We start from the raw sequence: 18,996 nt of genomic DNA, 5'->3' as shown, positions 1-18,996 counted from the left end.
TCATTCCTCAGAGAGGGTTTTGGAGGAGCCTGTCTTAGACACCTGGATGATCTCCACGGAGGTGATGCCCTTGCCAGCCACACGATGTCTGGTGCGCAGCTTGTTCAGGGCGGTCTCCGCCATGCCGGCCCGCTCCTCAGCATCATTCAGCTCATGCACTGTCTTCCTGTACCTGGCCAAAGTCTGGTTGGCCTGCTCCTCCTGTGACAGAGGCATGGTGGAAAACAGGGCATGAGCCTGGCTGATTCTGGTTAAGTATGCAGTTTTATCAGTTCTACTCAGACCCCTAAGAGTCCAGTTGTTCTTCTTACAAAACAGCTGTCCTGGGTAGGGAAGGACACACTCCAGCTCACCAGGGATGACCACCTTCAACACTATTAGCTGATTATTTTTGGCCTCAACATCAATATTTATAAGTAAAAATGTGCTTCTGTGGCTGCTTCTGTAATTTTTGGTTTTCAGCATTATCTGTTGGTGCTCTACCATTGAAGATGAGGATGTAGCACTTTCCCCTACCATATATTCCCCAGTAGTGCTGTAGTCATTTTGGTTAGAAGAGTATTTTTTTGGTTAGAACCATATCTGCTGTCAGCTGACCTTTATTGAACCTTTTGGGAAGAGTGTTAGGTGCACGGGTAGCTGATGGATTCAACATGGTGGCCACAGAACCATCAGCAAATGATGGCAGAGTCACTATCTATGTCCCTGAAGGGGGAATGTATAGGACATGTGCAGGGTTGAGACTTGAAACTGCTGTTTGCTGATCATTTGACTTTAACTCTGACTTTTACTAACATAGCATAGATATTCTACTCTGGGTCTGTTTTTTTTTTTTTTTTTATCCCAAATCCTGCTTCAGAAAGCAGGGGTCTGTTTTCTTGCCTGTGAAATGTATTAAAAATATCAGCCTTCCTACCTCAGCAGCAGAAGGATCAAATAAGGGAGGGAGAGGTTGTCTTTGCCAGAGGCCACAAGGGTCAACAGAAGCAGGACAGAGAATGGGAACTTTCTGAGGTTGTGGTCACCACTGCATGGTTATATTAGTTAACCTGGTAGTCATGGGAAATGTTTTTAGTTTTTACATGTTCTTATCTCTGGTGTGTAGTGTCTGGTCCCCTTCCCACACAATACTGAGGACATGGTACTGTGGACATGAATCTCACAGAGTCATCTTGGGGCCAATACTTGCTTCTTTCCCCGTGGTTAATTCTAATCAAGGCTGGCAGTGTGGGCTGGGAAGCAAGCGTTAGAGAGGGAGGAGTGGGGAAGCATGTTGAGCACTCACCGCCTCTTCGATCTGTCGCTTGTAGACCTTCAGCTTATTCTGCAACTTCTCCACCAGCTCCTGCATGCGCTGGTTGGTCTTGTGGTCCTCCTCCATCTGGAAGACCAGCTCTTTGAGGCGGCGCTCATTCTTATGCAGTGTCTTAACCGTCTCCACGTGCTGTTTCTGCTCCCCATCCAGCTCTGTTTCTAGTTCCTTGATCTGAGGGAGGAAGACAGGAATGCAGCTGAGAGATGCATGTTTTTGAACTTCAGAGCTCAGTGGCCTGGGACGTGGCCATCATGGCTGCAATATCCACTTCCTGCCCAGAGGTGATGGGATGAGCCCTTGGCAGGAAAGCCAGGCTCTGACTTTTATGGGCTATGCTGTGGTCACCACATGGTCACCTTCCCCTGAGCCTAGGTTCCCTCCTCTGGGCATGGGGGAGTCTGAGGTGGGACAAGGTGACTGAACCTTCTGGGCCCTTCCAGCACTGATGTTTCATGGGATAAAGACTAAAGCTGGTTTTAAGTTAGTAATAAGAGGAAGGAAAATATTGGAAACTGCTCTGCTTGGAGGCTAAGGACATTCTGAGGAGGAAGATGACAGAGAGAGAGGTGGAGGAAAGGAGAACTTTGGGTAAATAAACTAGAACTGTTATTTCAATTTCCTTTTCTTTCATAGCACTTGCACCACCCATTTTCTCATCAAATGCAGGGCATGATTTTGGCTTCCCTCTCCTGGCTGCCTCAGCATTGCCCTCACCCTGGCCTCCAGCTTCATGATCATGCGCTTCCCTCCTTTCAGAGCCAGCTGTTCGGCCTCCTCCATCTTGGCCTGCAGGTCTTTAATGGTGACTTCATAGTTCTTGATTTTCTCCAGGTGCATGCAGTGGTCCTGCTCTTGCCGGAGCTCTTCTGCCATGCGGGCAGCCTGTGGGCAGGGAGGAGAAAGAATTAGAGCTGGGTGCTACCCAAGTTTATAGCACCTTTTGGAGATGAAGGACCTTGTCTTCCAGTTTCTGGGAAATCAAGTGGTTGACAAGAGGATCCTCACTGATAAGCTGCTAGGGTTTGGTGGAGGGGATGCCACTTATTCCCATGTGCCCCAAATGGGGAGGGGGAGGCTCATGCACCCCCAACCAAGCCTCTTAACCCCACAGAATCCTGCCAGCTAGGGGCACTCAAGTCAAAACCTTTGCTGCCACCTCCATGAGGGGCACAGCATCTGGAGTTGGAAGACTTAGGATTGTGTCCAGCCCTGAGCCACCTTTAGCAAGTTGCCTGTCTCTCCTCAGCCCCCTCATTCTTGCATTCGTTCCACAAATATTCATGTAAGGTCTACTATGTACCAGGCATGGGTCTGTGCTCTTGGGAGGTAGCACCATGTAAGACCAACAATGTTCTTGAACTACTGGAATTTTAATCAAGTGGGAAAAGCCTGGCAATAAAATCTGTATTCCGTCATCTTCAAAGTGGGCATATATAGAACCTACCATTCAGAGTTGGTGTGAACACCCAAAGGGATGCTGGGGTAAAAACACATGGTTACACATTTGCTGACATCCACCTCTGAGCCCCTGGGCATGTATCCAACTTCCTTTTCCTAGCTCTTCCCTCAAGGCTGTTTTAATTCTGCCCATTGCCAAAAATGCTGCCCAGATTTTTTTTGATCTGAGTCCCCTGACCTCATGCTCTAATCCTTCACATGATCAGGTATAGCTTATATTTCTTCCCTACTTTCATATATTTGGCTTTTTATAAAGCCTGAGGCTCCTCCATGACAGGCCCACATCCTTGCTGGGCAGGGTACCACACAAGTAAGTCCACAGTGACCCGTGAGGGGAGGGGTGGCTTTCCCTTCCAGACCCTGCCCACCACCAGCAGGTGGTACACAGACTTACGTCTGTCATGGCCTTCTTGGCCCTCTCGTCAGCCAAGCAGAACTCACTGATGAGCTCCTCGTGCTCATTGGAGATGCGCTGGACATCTGACTCCAGCTTGCACTTGACCACGAGGAGGCTTTGGTTCTAGAGGAGGAATGAAGACACTGCCAGGAGTCTGCATGGCCCTGCCCTTGTCCAGGAAAGAAAACCACCCTCCCCAAGATATGCTTGCCAGACCTTCCAACAGGATATGGCCCTGGGCCTTCTGTGTGGGGTGAAGGTCTCTCCCCTGCACTCCTCTCTAGGAGAGCAGAACTTGAGTCATGAGTAGCCCAGGAATAAGGTGTCTGAGTGTGAGTCCAAGTGGCACTGATTCAGGAGCCACTGTCCTACCTGGATGTTGACCTTGTTGTGCCTCTCGGTGATCTCCACCACCTCCTGTTCCAGCAGCTTGCGGGAGCACTCGCTGCCCTCCAGGGCTGAGCGCACCTCTTCCAGCTCCCTCTGCAGCAGGCTCAGGCGCCGCTCCTGTAGGTTGTACTGCTCCCGCAGCTCCTCATGCTGCCAGGCATCCTCATCCATCTGGATCTGCAGGTCCTGGAGGGCAGAAGAACCCAGCCTGAGCCCATTGGCTGGACTCTGGTATGACCTGGGCTGGCCAGGCCTGAGGGCGCCCTCACCTTTATGGACAGAGTTCGGCAAGAAGCCGGGGCAGGGGTGGAGACCACATAGAAAGAGAGTGAGGCACAGATCTGCCCTAGGGGAGTTCATGTCGTGGTTGAGTCCCAGGTAGGCCAGGACCCAGGACTTGTCTAACAGGAGATCAAGCCTTTCCTGATGTAATAGTGCCTGGTATTCCCAGCAAGACCTTCCTAGGAGGGCCTTCCCTGATGACCTTTGACAATTACTCTTTCACTGGCTAATGCCAGGCTTCCTTCCTCTGCCCTCTTATTTTTCCATAGCACTTATCATCATTTTTAATACTACAGTTTAATTTATTTGTTGCTTACTGTCCACCTGCAGGGGTGTTTCTGTCTTGTCTATTTTTGTATCTCTAGCACCTACAACGGTGCCTGGGTAGGGCAGGTTCCCAATAAGTATTGAATGCTTGGATGCTACTATGTGTGTATGCTTTAAAGACCAGCCTGATGATGGAGGATGATAAAGGGGACTTGTGTTTATTTTTTAAGGCTAGTGGTGGATGTATGAGTTTATGTTCTTTATTTTTCTATGTCTGAAATAGTTTATAGTAAGTCAAAAAATGATTTTAAAAATTAAGACAGGCCCCACTTCATGTTTTCCTCATTTCTTCCCTCTCTCTTAAGTTGTCTCAGACATGGACTTTGGTGCCTCCTGTTTATACAGTCCCCAAGTCTCTTGCTCCCTAGACTGCCATCCACCCTGCATTCTCACTCTGCTGCCTTTATCCTTGCTGAAGACATGCAAAAAGTTAGTTCCCTGTAAGCCTTCAGGCTCAACTGATGATGGCTTGCTTTGTGATTAGTTTCTCCTTTTCCCAGATCACTACCTTGATTTGCTGTTGCAGCCTTTTCAGTGTCTTAACAAGTTCACTGTTGTTCTTGTTGGCATGGTCCAACTGGATTTCCATCTTATTCAGGTCTGTTTCCATCTTCTTCTTGAGCTGTAGTGCCTCTGCCCGGCCCTTGGCCTCTGCCTCCAGGTTGGCCTGTAAGTCCAAGCAGAGAAGAGCTTGGTATATTGGGCCTGCTGTTCAGGCTGTACCAAACCTCCCTAGATAAGAAGTCTCTCAGTATTAGTGGAGCAGATATAGCCATCATGTTGTGAAATTAAAAAAACCTTTAAACCTTTAAAGTCTCATGCTTTGGGGAAAGAAAAGGAAGGTCATATTTACTGAACATTTACCATGTGTCTTATGTGATTTCAATTCATTTAACATGCAGATCAGCTCTGAGAGGAAATTGAGGCTCTGAGATGCTGAAAAACATGCCAAAGGCCACCCATTTGTCATACAGTAGAGTCATAATTCAAATCCAGATGTTAAAGTCCCAGGTTTTTCCATTACAGGATGTGAGCTTTGGCCATACAAGTCAGGTTTATATCTCTCTTCAAAACAACAGTCATTAATTGGTTATATTTAGTATATAACAATTATATTATAATCAACACAATAAATATTTCCATAAAACACTCATGTAAGCTGTATTAATCTCCTTTTATAGGAGAAGACCAAGGAGGTAATTGAGGTGTCCAATAAACATTTGTTGAATTGAGGTAAATAAATGGCTGGCATGTAAAGATCCTGTCACTGCCTTTTCACAAATCCCCAACCCCATCCCACGTTTACCTCAGCCCCACCCTGAATGCCCACCACATGCAGGTGCATTGCTGGATTTATAGCACCTTGAAATAGTTCAATTCTTAGATTTGGGAGAGGATATTATAATATTCTCAAATGCAAATAAAATAGTGATTCACATTGACTTAAAAAATAAATATAAGCAGAAACTACAAAACATTGTTGAAAAAAATTAAAGATGATTTAAATAAATGGAAATACATACATGTTCATGAATCAGAAGACTTACTATTGTTAGGGTGGCAATAATCCCCAAATTGATCTATAGATTCAATACAATCCCTATCAAAATTTCAGCTGATTCTTTACAGAAATTTACAGACTGATCCCAAAATTTAAATGGAAATGGAAGGGACCCATAATGACGAAGACAATCTTGAAAAAGAACAAAGTTGTAAGACTCACACTTTCCAATTTCAAAGCTTATTACAAAGATACAATAATCAAGACAGTATGGTCCTGATATAAAGATAGAAATATACATCAATGGAATAGAATTGAGAATCCAGAAACAAACTTTCACAATTATGATGAGTTTATTTTCCACAAGGGTACCAAGACTATTCAATGAGGATAAAAGTCTTTTCAAAAAATAGTGCTGGGGCAACTGGATATCCACAAGCAAAAGAATAAATTTGGACCCTTACCTCACACCATATATAAAAATTAATTCAAAATGGACCAAAGACCTAAATGTAAGAGCTAGAACTACAGGAAATATAGGCATAAATCTTTGTGACTGGATCTTTAGATGTGATCCCTAAAGCACTAATGACTAAAGAAAAAAATATACTTTTCAAAATGAAAAACTTTTGTGTTTCAAAGGACACTTTTAAGAAAGTGAAAAGACAACCCACAGAATGGAAGAAAATATTTGCAAATCGTATATGATGAGGGTCTAATTTCCAGAATATATAAAGAACTCTTACAAGTCAACTATAAAAAGACAACCCTGTTTTTAAAATGGACAAAGAACAGACATTTATCCAAAGAAGATATACAAATGGCTAGTAAGCACATAAACGATGTTCAGCATCATTAGCCAACATGGCTAAAATACTATGTGCTTAAGTGTTCCTAAACCAGTGCCACATTACTGTAAGGCACTATCATTATTTCTATTTAATAGATGAGGAAACTGAGGTTGAGAGAGGTTCATGTGAATTGCCCAAGGTCACATGACTACTAAGTGGCAGAGACCTAGGTTTCTGGCCCTACACCATCATACTGGCTAAAAGTCAGCCTCCCATTCCATCAGCTCCATACCTAGTAGCTTCAAATTCTTCTTCTTTCTCGTGGATTCTCTGGTCAATGTCAGCTTTGACCTGAGCCAGTTCCAACTGAATTCGGATCACCTTGCTCTCTTCAACCTACCAGGAATATAAACATCAGTCTTTCTAGCCAAGAAGGTGTGCAGTTCCTGGCTAAGGGTCCAGGCACCTGTGACAGCCACATAGTTACCTCTAGGGAAGACTCAGCTTCTTCCAGGGCCACTTGGAGTTCTTCCTTCTCAATCTCCAATTTTTTCTTTAACTTCTGCAGCTCATGCACACTCCGTCCTCCCTCTCCGAGCTGATCAATGAGATCCTTGATCTCCTCTGAGAAAGGAATATGCATGTTAATAAGGCATATGGGGATACCAGCATTCCAGCATCATGGCATGTGCCTCAGTCATTCTTCCATCAAGATAAAAAAGCAGGCACTCCTAGCCTCATCAGATAAAAAGGGAAGTAATTTACTCAGCATTGTAGACTCAAGGAATATCAGGGCTTGGACATTGGAAGCTATTGGATTCAAGCTCCTCTAAGTTCCAGGTGGCTTTTGGAGGGGTTTGGAGGACATCATCTAGGTCTCGGTTGTTGCTGTCACTTGTGGTGGCATTACTGACACAGCCATGGATATGGTGGCTATTTCTGGAACATTTTCTAGTGTACCACTCTGGGACCACAAGGAACACTACTATGCTCCCTCATACTCTCTCAGCCCAAGCAGGCTTTTCAGCCATTCTTACGGCTCCCAGCAGGCTGGGGTTACTTCACAAGGTTTGTTCCCACCTGGGCTTTACCTGCCAGGTGAGGTATATATTCCTCTGCTCTTAATCCTCAGGTTACCTGGGAGTTTTCTTATCTGTACTGGGAGCTGAGGGGCCCACCCACGCATATTGGCAAGGACCTTCACCAGTGCCTGATTATTGCCCTCTCCTGTTTTCCCTCCTCTCTGAGCCCTGGCAACCTTTATTTGGTTCAGATGTTTCTCCCCCATTTTTGACTCATGTATTTATTTACTTTATGCTCAGTTCCTTCACTTTTGAAATTAAGAAAGTGGAGTCCTTATACCTCAAATGCTTGGTTTTCAAGATTGTCTCCTCTAAGCAGACAACTCCCCTCGGAGGGACTCACAGGATTTGGGGCAGGTTGGGGGGACATTGGACAGTCTGCCTCTACTCCCGTTGTAGTGACCCCATGTCAGCCCTGGAACATAGATACAAGCCTAGGGAGGCAGCAGGGTGAGGCAACCCAGAATTGACTGAGAAAGCCCTGCCTCACCTGAGATTTCATTTCTGCTGCTCAGCAGAACGGAGACCCAAAAACAGTTCTTTAAAATAAAAAAAGTGACATCTCTTGCACAACTATTTGTGGTTAGAAATGTGTGCCTACCACAAAAATAAATAATACAGTTAAACCTATATGTGGCAAAACTACCTTCAACAGATAGCCAACATTTTAAAAGCAATATCCAACAGAAGGAAATTCCATCCTGAGAGTCCTATATTTAAGAAATATACAGATGATCCCTAACTTACGGTGGTTCAACTTAGGATTTTTTGATTTTACAATGGTGTGAAAGCCATACGCATTTAGTAGAAACTGTACTTCAGGTATCCATGCAAGCATTCTATTTTTCACCCTCAGTATAGTATTCAATAAATTGCATGAGATTTTAAATACTCTATCATAAAATAGGCTTTGTATTAGATGATTTTGCCCAACTGTAGGCTAGTGTAAGTGTTCTGAGCATGTTTAAGGTAGGCTAGGCTAAGCTATGGTGTTTCTTGGGTTAGGTGTATTAAATGCATTTTTGAGTTATGATATTTTCAACTTAAGATAGGTTTATTGGGGCCGGGCCTAATCCTAGCACTCTGGGAGGCCGAGGCAGGCGGATTGCTTGAGGTCAGGAGTTTAAAACCAGCCTGCACAAAAGCGAGACCCCGTCTCTACTATAAATAGAAATAAATTAATTGGTCAACTAATATATATAGAAAAAAAAATTAGCCGGGCATGGTGGCACATGCCTGTAGTCCCAGCTACTTAGGAGGCTGAGGCAGGAGGATTGCTTGAGTCCAGGAGATTGAGGTTGCTGTGAGCTAGGCTGACGCCACAGCACTCACTCTAGCCTGGGCAACAAAGTGAGACTCTGTCTCAAAAAAAAATAAAATAAATAAAATGAAAAGATAGGTTTATTGGGATATAACTTCATTGTAAGTCTAGGAGCATCTTGTATATTATTTACATATGCTATATGTAAGGGCTCAGTACAGAGAATCTATTGAGCCATTATTTGTGCCAGCTGCTTTACTGAGTGAAGACATCACACTTGTCATCATGCCAACCTCACAAGGAAGGTAGAATTATTTCCTCATTTTACAGATGAGGAAACTGAGGCACAGAAGGCCTAAGTAACTCACCTAAAGTTATACTTCTGAGCACCCAAGTGCTTCTGCAAAGTGCTGTCTAGTCAGTCAAAAATTATTGAGCACCTACTGTGTGCCAGGTGCTCAGAAGGCTCAGGGCTCTGGCTGTGTCCCCATCCCTGCAGGCCCAGCCCACCTGCCTGCCTTCACACTCACCCTGCAGGGTCTTGTTCTCCTTCTTCACTGACTCAAGGTGCTCCAGGGACTCTTCATAGGCAGTCTTGATCTTGAAGCTCTCTGTCATGTACATGCGGCACTCCTTCTGTGAACTGTCCACTTCCACCTGCAGCTCCTCACACTTCTGCTGCCACTCGGCCAACATCTTGTCAAAGAGCCTCTGCTTCTTGTCCAGGGCGGCGGCTGCAGCATTGGCCTGGAGCAAGGTGGAAGTGGTCTCTGGAGGGTCTGACTTCCCTGCCCCTTACCCGTCCTTCTTTCTCCCACCAAGCTCTCTTCCCTCCCTTTCCCCAGTAACTCTCATGACCATAGACTTCTTGGGAATCAGAATATAATTCAACGTTCACAGCATAAGCACAGAGCAGAGTCTGCAAAGAGCTGTATTCCAGTTCTCAAACTTCTAGTGATGTGTGCTGTGTGACCCCAGGCACTCCTCATTTTCCCAGGCTAGAATTTTCTCGAGTGTAAAATGAGTTTGGGCCACAGCAGCCATCCCAGATTTATGATATCTGACCTAACTCCCTATAATGTATTTCTCTATGACATAGTCATATATGTGGCACATCATTGCCCAACTCAAAACTGATTATTCTTAGACTTTATTTTTCCATAGACCTTTTATCTTTCTCCTAACTCCCCAGCAACTGCATACTTGTTGTTGAGCTATATTAAATTTTGTAAAGTTTTGCTTAATTTCTTAATATGAGGGAGCAAAACTTTTTTGGGTTTCAGGACTTTTTTCCTGAAGCCTCTCACATAGATGTGACCTTCTGCCTATGTGGCTTCCTGGTGCAGTCATATTCTCGGATACTACTGTCTGTGGCCCCTCACAGCTGGCATGAATCATGGTCCTATCTAGAACAAGACCAGGGAGGTGCATGCCAGGGGAAATCCTATTTAATTCAGGTAGGGACTGGCAAACCAGTTTGAAGCAGGGATGCAAACAGGAATATTTAGCCATGTCCCCTATGTGTGGGACATGGTTTGTGTGAGAGAGAAAGGAACAGGGAAGATGTGTTGTATAACTTCCTGGGAGCAAATTTTACCTCTCTCATGGACCTATTTAAATAGTGGCTTGTTGAGTGTTAAGATCTCAGAAGAGTTTACAAACACATGCTCAAGCAGGAGCCTGTGTCCAGTGAGCTCCTGAAGACAAGCCCTGTGCTCCACCCTCTTGGGCCAGCAGCTTCTTCCTGATAACCCCAGATGTGTGACATTCTTGTCCTAGCTCTGCTGTGGGCTCTGTGCACTGGTAAATAGGCAACTTTTGAGCATTTGACCCTCTGACCTTCTCCAAGTCAATGGTGAGGTCTTCGACTTTTGCCTGGAGTCTCTGTTTATTTTCCTCGAGGGAGGCAGCCCAGGCCTGGGCAGCTTCAGCTGCCTCTTCTGCTTCCTGGAGCCTGGTGGCTAGCTTCCTCCAGCAGATGAGGGCCAGAGAGGCCATGAAAGAGATGTAGGAGCCTAGAGGCTCAATGTTGGAAAAGATGCAGAATGTTTACGGGTGAGCCACCTAAACACCTGTTCACATGTTTATTCATTCAACAAATACTTATTATTTCTACTCTGTGCCAAGTATTGTTCCAGGTGTTAGCGATACAGTAGTGAATAAAACAGGACTAAGGTCTCTGCCCTCATGAAACATTTGTTCTGGAGCAAGGGGTGGCAGATGGTATATATATATAGAACCTCATAAGCACTGTGGGGGAGAAAGCAGGGAAGGGGATGGGCAGTCCATGTGGGAAAGGCTGACTGCAGTGTCATGTGAGGATTCGGTGGGGGGAGGGGCTCTCTGAGAAGGGGACACAGGAACAAAGCCCTGAGGGAGGGTGGGCTCCCTGTGGGTGTCAGGAAGAGGGTTCCAGGCAGAGAAGAGGTTAGGGATTGAGATTTAGGTTTAGCCCTGGAGTAGGTGCCTTGGGGTATGACCAGGCAGCTCCCAGCAGCCTCAAAAGAAAAGGGCTGGAGAGTAGGAGGTGGAAGTTACAGGAAGGCCGATTTAGGCTCAATGTAAGAAAGAGCTTTAGGTGAAAGTGTTGCATCGGCTGGAGGTCACTATGCCTTACTATCTTATCACCAGGAATTCTGGTAGATAGAAAGGACCAGTGAGCAGGCTGGGGTCCCTTCCCCTGCCTGGCCCAGGGTGGCTGAACCACAGAGCTTCCCTGGGTGCAAGCAGGGTGTCAATTTCTGTAGTTTTTGAATGAGAAAGAAAGCTCAAAGGATGAGGGCATTTGTTGCTGGTGAGCTGGTGCAGTGGAGACTTTTGCCAGCCTCTCCCTGGGCCCACCAAAGGGAACCTACATTTCAGCAAGGCTTGCCAATGCCTCTTGAGCACATCAGAGTCAGAGAAGTCCTGCCTAGAACTGGAGCCCTAGATCCTGATGTCCCTGCAGGCTACCTGAGTATAGGTAGATGGTCCTTGAAGGTGGAACTCTGACGTTGGTGGTATGTGCAGAAAATATTCTGCTGAGGGCCCAGAGTGGGCTCCTTTGTCTAGAAACCTAGTCCTCCTCTTAAAGAAGCCCATGAACTTCCTAATTCTGGGCTTGGTCCTGGCCTTAGCAGTGCTTGCCCGCCCAGTCCACCCAGCACAAGGGTGACTCACTTGGTCTCCTCCAGTTCCTCAGTCCTCTGGATGGCATCGGTCTCATACTTGGTCCTCCAGCTGGTCACTTCAGTGTTGAGCTTGGACACAAGGCGCTGCAGCTCCGACTTCCCCCCCTGCTCTTCCTCCAGCTGCTCCTTCAGCAGGTCCAGGTCATGCTTGGTGTTGGCAAGACTCACCATGGCTGTGCTGCAGGACTGTGGGGACCAGCCAGTCAGTGGCCCTGGGGGCTTTCTACAGCCTCGAGGCCATTGCTTAGGTATGTGTAACATTGGCGCAACAGTGACAGCAAGTAATGGAGGGAAAAGACATGTGATTCTACAATCCAAACCATCAGGGTTTCATTTTCCTTATTTTCACCCTGTTATTTGTCCACAAGGATATGTGATTTAATCTAGTCATGCACATCACGTACTACAGTTTTGTAGTTAACATTTTTACATGCTATTGTATCACCTCTTTTTCATGTTCCTTCTACATCTCCATAACCTATAACCTTTAAGGAGGCAGCTCTGTTACCACCAACTCCACCCCCAAACCAACCTTCGACTCTTCATCCAGCTGCCTCTTGTAATCATCCACTTGCGATGTCAGAGATGTCTTTATCCGTAGGATTTGATTGAGCCGACTCTGGGATTCTTCATGTTCCTGGCTCAGTTCACTATTTTCAGCTGGGTGAGAGGGGTGGAAGAAATATTGGATGAGGAACTGATTTCCCAGCCAGGTCTTAAGTCTCCTGGGGTATTGCTTCCAAAGTACCAAATAAGTACGGTAGCTTGGCCAACTGAGCAGGAACAGGGAGCGCAAGGAACAACTATGCCAGCCATCCAAAGTAAGTGAACCCAGGAGAGAAGCAAGTGCCCACGGGTTGCCAACATCTAGGTGACTTGCATGGAGTTAGGAGCCTCAGATAACAAAGCCCCCAGCTTCCAACTGTCAGGAGATATAGCAAAGCAATTTGGAGAAAACAGTGGAGCAGAGAGTGTTTACAGTATAAAGTATATTTGTCACCATCCCAGAACCTACAGTCCTGTTATTTGTGGAATGACTGTGAGAGCCCAGCAATGTCCATGAGCCAAAGAGGAAGAGTGAGGGTTTCTGGTTCTACTCTTTAAGTCCTTTCATCTCCCTCAGCTTCACTGTTCTTGTCCATCAAATTGGGATATCAATTTTTAACAAGTATTCAGAATGTGAGAAACAAGGCCAAAGGATGCCTACAAGTTCTCTCAATGTCACACTGAAGCACTGTCTACCAGGCCCACCCACAGAGTATTTAGTTCTCTAAGGGAATGTGCCTCTGTTTAACTTACTGTTTACCCCTGATTAGAGCCCAGCCTCTGCAAAGTTAGATGTTAGCTTGTATAATGATAAGTTACTGATTATTTTTGTCATAGAGATGCAAAGGATTTCTTCTGGTGGGGGGAAAAACTAAACCCAGAGGTTACAGTATTATTGTGTGTGTGGACATTAACCAGTTTTGCATCTAACTTAGTCAAGTTATTTTGGCATTCATTTCCCAGCTGACTGTAAATCTCTGCTTCTCCAATGCTCTTTGAAGAGAGCTTTACCATTTTTCTGGTTCCTTTATTAATGAGTTAAATAAATCTTTGAAGCATGTTCACTTTATATTAGTATGTGGATCATATGTTTGAAAATGTTTGAAAATTGGATTTTGTCAGCATCAGTGTTCCTCCTGCTGATCTGACAGGGCAGGTGAGAGAACTTTTACAAAAATGCCTTGAATATGGCTCACACCTGTAATCCTAGCACGCTGGGAGGCCAAGGCAGGCGTATCGCTTGAGCTCAGGAGTTCGAGACTAGCCTGAGTAAGAGCAAGACCCTGTCTCTACTAAAAATAGAAAAATATCAGCTGGGCATGGTGACACCTGTAGTTCTAGTTACTCGGGAGGTTGTGGCAGGAGGATCGCTTGAGCCCAGGACTTGAGGCTGCAGTGAGCTATGATGATGCCACTGCACTCTAGCTGGGCAACAGAGACTGTCTCAAAAAAAACCCAAAATAACAACAAAAAACCTGTGAGTGGTGTTCTCTGTTTTACATTGTAAAGACATTACTTGGAATACTCAGCAGGTGGAATAAAATGTCCTTGTCTCATCGAAAGGGGATTGGATAGGAATTTTCCAAGGCCAAGAAAGTGCTGGGGAGAGGACCCAGGTGTGTTTCTTTTCGCTTCCTTCAGGATCCCTGTTCCTTTCCATGCACCACTCCTTGGGAAGCACCACTCCTTGGGAAGCTCACCTTGGAGGCAGGTCCTAATGGCATTGATTTCTGCCTGGTTTCTCTCCAGCTCTGCCACCTTGGCGTTGGCTTCTGATAAGCTGTCTTCCAGCTTTCTGACGTGGGCCTCTGTGTTCAGCTGCTCCGGATGAATAAAACCAGTGGGGAAGCCGGGCGCGGTGGCTCACGCCTGTAATCCTAGCACTCTGGGAGGCTGAGGCGGGCGGATTGCTCGAGGTCAGGAGTTCGAAACCAGCCTGAGCAAGAGCGAGACCCCGTCTCTACTATAAATAGAAAGAAATTAATTGGCCAACTAATATATATATAAAATTAGCCGGGCATGGTGGCGCATGCCTGTAGTCCCAGCTACTTGGGAGGCTGAGGCAGCAGGATTGCTTGAGCCCAGGAGTTTGAGGTTGCTGTGAGCTAGGCTGACGCCACGGCACTCACTCTAGCCTGGGCAACAAGTGAGACTCTGTCTCAAAAAAAAAAAAAAAAAAAAAAAAAACAGTGGGGAAGGGTATGGGGTTGGGCAGGCCAAACCCTCCTTCCTTCCCCCTGAAATTTTTCCCTCCCCCATGTCTGTTCCTCTTGTGTACCTCTCAGGATACCTACCTAATCCTAGAATGTTCCTCTCTTGGAAATCCCAAACAGCTCACCATTTTCTATCAGTATAAACCCAGAGCCTTTGGGTGGGCACACAGCCCCTCATTCTGGCCATTCCCCCTTTCACAGCCCCTCCAGATTCCTGCACACCACACCCAATAAGAAAATGCAGTGAGCTGTTTTAAGGAAAAATACTGGCATTAGTGCAGGGGTCTGTAGATAAAACAGGAACTATGAAGATGTCTTGTAAGTATCTGAAGTTTGGGGACTGCAAATAGTTGCTGGCTCATTTTTGATTCCCCCCTTTCCTAGTGTCACAAGGGGCTCTTCACCAGGTAGGTGCTCAATAAATGCATGTTGAATGGCTTACCAGCTTCATTTTCTTTCTTGTCATGGATCACTTTTTCTTTGAATTGTGGCATGGTATGCATTTATCTTATTTCTCCTATTGGTTGCTAACTCCATGAGGACATAATTATACTAATGAAATGAAAATTGTAACTGCACATTTATTGAGCATTTGTTATGTGCCAGGGCCTATTGCAGCCCTCACAATAGTGCTCTGAGTGGGGATTATTACTACCATCCCTGTGTTATAGATGGGAAGACTGAAGCACAGTGAGATTATATAGTGGGGCCTCCCTGTGGCTGTGGGAGGGGGCTGTCCTCACCTTGGACTTCTGCATCGTCTCCACACTGGCATTGAGGTCGTCGATCTCAGCCTTCATCACTTGCTTGTCCTTCTCCAGCTTGGACTTGATCCTCTGCAGGCTCTCCACATGCTCTGTCAGCTCAGCCATGGAGTCCGTGTGCTTCTTGCGCAGCGTGGAGGCTGTTGCCTCGCTCTGCAGGGCCGCTTCCTCCAGCTCACGCCGCAGCTTTAGCAACTCGGCCTCCCGCTTGCGGTTCTGCTCAATCTGGGGTAGGAGAGCAGCAGGGCTCAGCAGAACGGGCCAGCCTGGCCTCCTTGGGGTGGACACTGTCCACCTGCTCGCTAGTCCCCTGGTATTCCTGCCCCTCACTAGAAGTCCTGACTGAAATGTTATTCCTTAACCTTTGGACATGTTGCCCATAGGATGTGTTTAGGTAGTGTTGTGTGTTGAATCATGCCTCCTAAAAAGATATATCCAAACCCTAAACTCAGGCACCTGGGAGTATGACCTTATCTGGAAATAGGGTCTTTGCAGACATAGTTAAGATGTCATACTCAATTAGGGTGGACACTAATACAATGACAGATGTCCTTTTAAGAAGAAGGAAATTTGGGCCCAGAGAGACACCCAGGGAGAAGGTCCTATGATGATAGAGGCAGAGATTAGAGTGATTTCGTCCAGCTGAGGAACACCAAGAATTGCTGGGAGCTGCCAGGAGCTGGGAGAGGGGCCTGGAAGAGACTCTTCCTCAGAGCTCCAGAAGGAATAACCCTGCTCACACCCTGATTTCAGACTTCTGGCCTCCAAACTGTGAGAGAATATAGTTGTGTTGTTTTAAGACATCCAGTTTGTGATAATTTGTTATAGTAGCCCTGGGAGACAAACACAGATAGCAACTCTTGCCTTGTGTGTTTCTCTTCTTTGCCTGTATATAACTTCTAGATCTTCTCTACTCCAAGTTTAGACCATGGGCTGGGGGGTACCAGCATCACTTGGGGGCTCATCAGAAATGCAGAGTCCAGGCCGGGCGCTGTGGCTCACGCCTGTAATCCTAGCTCTTGGGAGGCCGAGGCGGGCGGATTGCTCAAGGTCAGGAGTTCAAAACCAGCCTGAGCAAGAGTGAGACCCCGTCTCTACTATAAATAGAAAGAAATTAATTGGTCAACTGATATATATATAAAAAATTAGCCGGGCATGGTGGCGCATGCCTGTAGTCCCAGCTACCCGGGAGGCTGAGGCAGAAGGATCACTCGAGCCCAGGAGTTTGAGGTTGCTGTGAGCTAGGCTGACGCCACGGCACTCACTCTAGCCTGGGCAACAAAGCGAGACTCTGTCTCAAAAAAAAAAAAAAAAAAAAAAAAAAGAAATGCAGAGTCCACACCCAGACCTTTTGAACTAGAATTTGCATTTTAATGATACCCCAAAACCCACATACCAGAATCAGAACCAGTATTCCAGCCACTCTTGGGCACTGGCTGTTTGCTCCTTGCCTCCCTAATGGTCCATTCTCTACCCAGGTCCCTCCATAATTCCAGCTCCTATCAGGCAGCCCCTCCTCCCTGGCTCTGGCTCTCACAGCCCCATAACCCTGCATCCTCTTGTCCCTTTGGTCCAGGGGCAGTAATGGGTCCCTGGTGCCAGTCTCTGGTGCCCTGCTGTTCTCTTAACCCTCCCTACACTGCTAGCAGTAGTCCCTTCGTTCATGCCTCATCATTCAAACCATTGGAATGATTTTGTTTCCTGCCAGGACCCTGACCACAGCTGAGTACCAGCTTCAGTTCTGAGCATGCACCCCCAGTGAAAGGACAGTGGCCAGGAAGGTGAGGAAATGGATGTAGAGTCCAGGCAGCAGTAGGTAAAGGAAGCCCTGCTGTCCAGCAACAGGGAAACAGCCATTGTGCCTTGTGCTATGCCTGAGGGTCTGCATTGCAGGAGAGCTGACTACATGCAATTAGGAGGAGGTTGTGTGGTTTCTGCAGGTCCCCAGGACACCGTCATGTGAATCAAAGAAGCTGAAGCCCTACACCAGGAGGTGAGGCTCTAACTCCAGCCCCCCTTCACCTCTCAGTGGGGTGCACTTGGGGTGTGGGGCAGTGGGGTTACGCTACTGTATTAATATATTAACCTTGTCGTTATTTTCTGTATTCTTTTTTTTTTTTTTGAGATTCATTTTTTTTTATTTCAGCATATTATGGGGGTACAGATTTTAAGGTTTCAATAAATGCCCATTTCCCCCCCTCCCCCCACAAGTCTGAGTCTCCAGCATGACCATCCCCCAGATGGTGCCCATCTCACTCATTATATATGTATATACCCGCCCCCCTCCCCCCTGCCCAATACCCTATTACTGCAGTACCTATGTGACCACTTAGGTGCTGTTCAGTTAATACCAATTTGCTGGTGAGTATATGTGGTGCTTGTTTTTCCATTCTTGGGAAACTTCACTTAATAGTATGGGTTCCATATTTTCTGTATTCTGATGCTTTGACATCTGAGATCTTACTGATGTTGCAGGGCCCGCCCCCTCCCCACGCCCCACTCCCCACCACACCAGAGACAGCAAACAGCTCACCCTGGAGTGTGCTATTCAAATCCAAACCAGTCAATCTAGAGCCCACAGGGCAACAACCTCTGGAGGGCACTCACATTCATTTGGGGTCACGATCCACCTGCCCTATCACTCCAGGGCCAAGTACCAGGCAATTGGGGATAGTCCCTGTGCCCCAGAGCCACTGAGATTACTCAAACTGGCCAGTCCTAAGCCAGTTTTACCCACCTTGCCTGTTCCTTGCCATAGAAACCACAGGAAAGGCTCTTGCCCACATTTCCCTTTGCCACACCACATGCTCTTCCTGGCCAAGCCCAGTGCTCCACAGGGAATAGCGATCCCCTCCTCAAGGAACCATGGATAACAAACTGTCTTTTCAAAGGCAGGTGTCTGCTGATCTGTTGGCCTTACTACACCTCACATTTCCTATTAATACACTGTATTTAAACGCCTGCCCTCTGCATCCAGTCTCTCTCCTGCTTCCGTGAACATGGCTGAGCTACGGAGCCCCAGCAGAAAGTGAACTGAACAGCTCCTCCCATACCTACTCGTTATTATTAGTTGGTTTCTCTTCCAGTTAGTCTCATGACTTTAGCAAGAACTAACTGGTTTTTATCCCACTGCTCACAGTCCAGCATTTTTTCTCCCCGAAGACAATACTGTGGGTTCCTGGCCCCCCAGGATGAGTACCTGAGCAGATGTGGCTCCACCAGCTTCCTCCAGCCTGTCGCTAAGGTCTTCGAAGTCCCGGGACAGGTCGCTGCGTTGTTTTTCCACCTGGGGATAGGTTTAATGGCACTGATGGAAGCCAGCCATAGCTCCTTTTTCTCTAGTAAAGAGCATGGTGACCACATCACATCTGAGAAGCCAGGGCCTGCACCTGGGGAGTCTTGTTCCCTGCCTGCCATCCACAGTGAAGGCTCAGTGAAGGACATTATGTGTCCTCCCCACATTGGGTGGGTATTAGTGCTCACCTTACTCTGCTGCCCA

The 18,996-nt window shown here is 46.6% G+C and overlaps 1 protein-coding gene across 1 annotated transcript in view; it reads right to left on the bottom strand.

The window, feature by feature from the left end:
• The window catches only part of MYH16 (myosin heavy chain 16), a 57,290-nt gene continuing 38,294 nt past the window's right edge, over positions 1-18,996 (bottom strand). Inside the window, 16 exon segments of the mRNA XM_075994846.1 lie at positions 1-201; positions 1,286-1,486; positions 2,030-2,197; positions 3,168-3,293; positions 3,543-3,746; positions 4,678-4,836; positions 5,807-5,909; positions 6,754-6,857; positions 6,949-7,085; positions 9,335-9,551; positions 10,644-10,773; positions 11,964-12,160; positions 12,507-12,634; positions 14,221-14,338; positions 15,477-15,722; positions 18,697-18,783. Of these exon segments, the coding sequence (XP_075850961.1) occupies positions 1-201; positions 1,286-1,486; positions 2,030-2,197; positions 3,168-3,293; positions 3,543-3,746; positions 4,678-4,836; positions 5,807-5,909; positions 6,754-6,857; positions 6,949-7,085; positions 9,335-9,551; positions 10,644-10,773; positions 11,964-12,160; positions 12,507-12,634; positions 14,221-14,338; positions 15,477-15,722; positions 18,697-18,783 (2,526 nt within the window).

The sequence above is a fragment of the Microcebus murinus genome, chromosome 19 (assembly GCF_040939455.1).
Source record: "Microcebus murinus isolate Inina chromosome 19, M.murinus_Inina_mat1.0, whole genome shotgun sequence".
Classification (NCBI taxonomy): domain Eukaryota; kingdom Metazoa; phylum Chordata; class Mammalia; order Primates; family Cheirogaleidae; genus Microcebus; species Microcebus murinus.
This window is presented reverse-complemented; position numbering and strand designations above follow the sequence as displayed.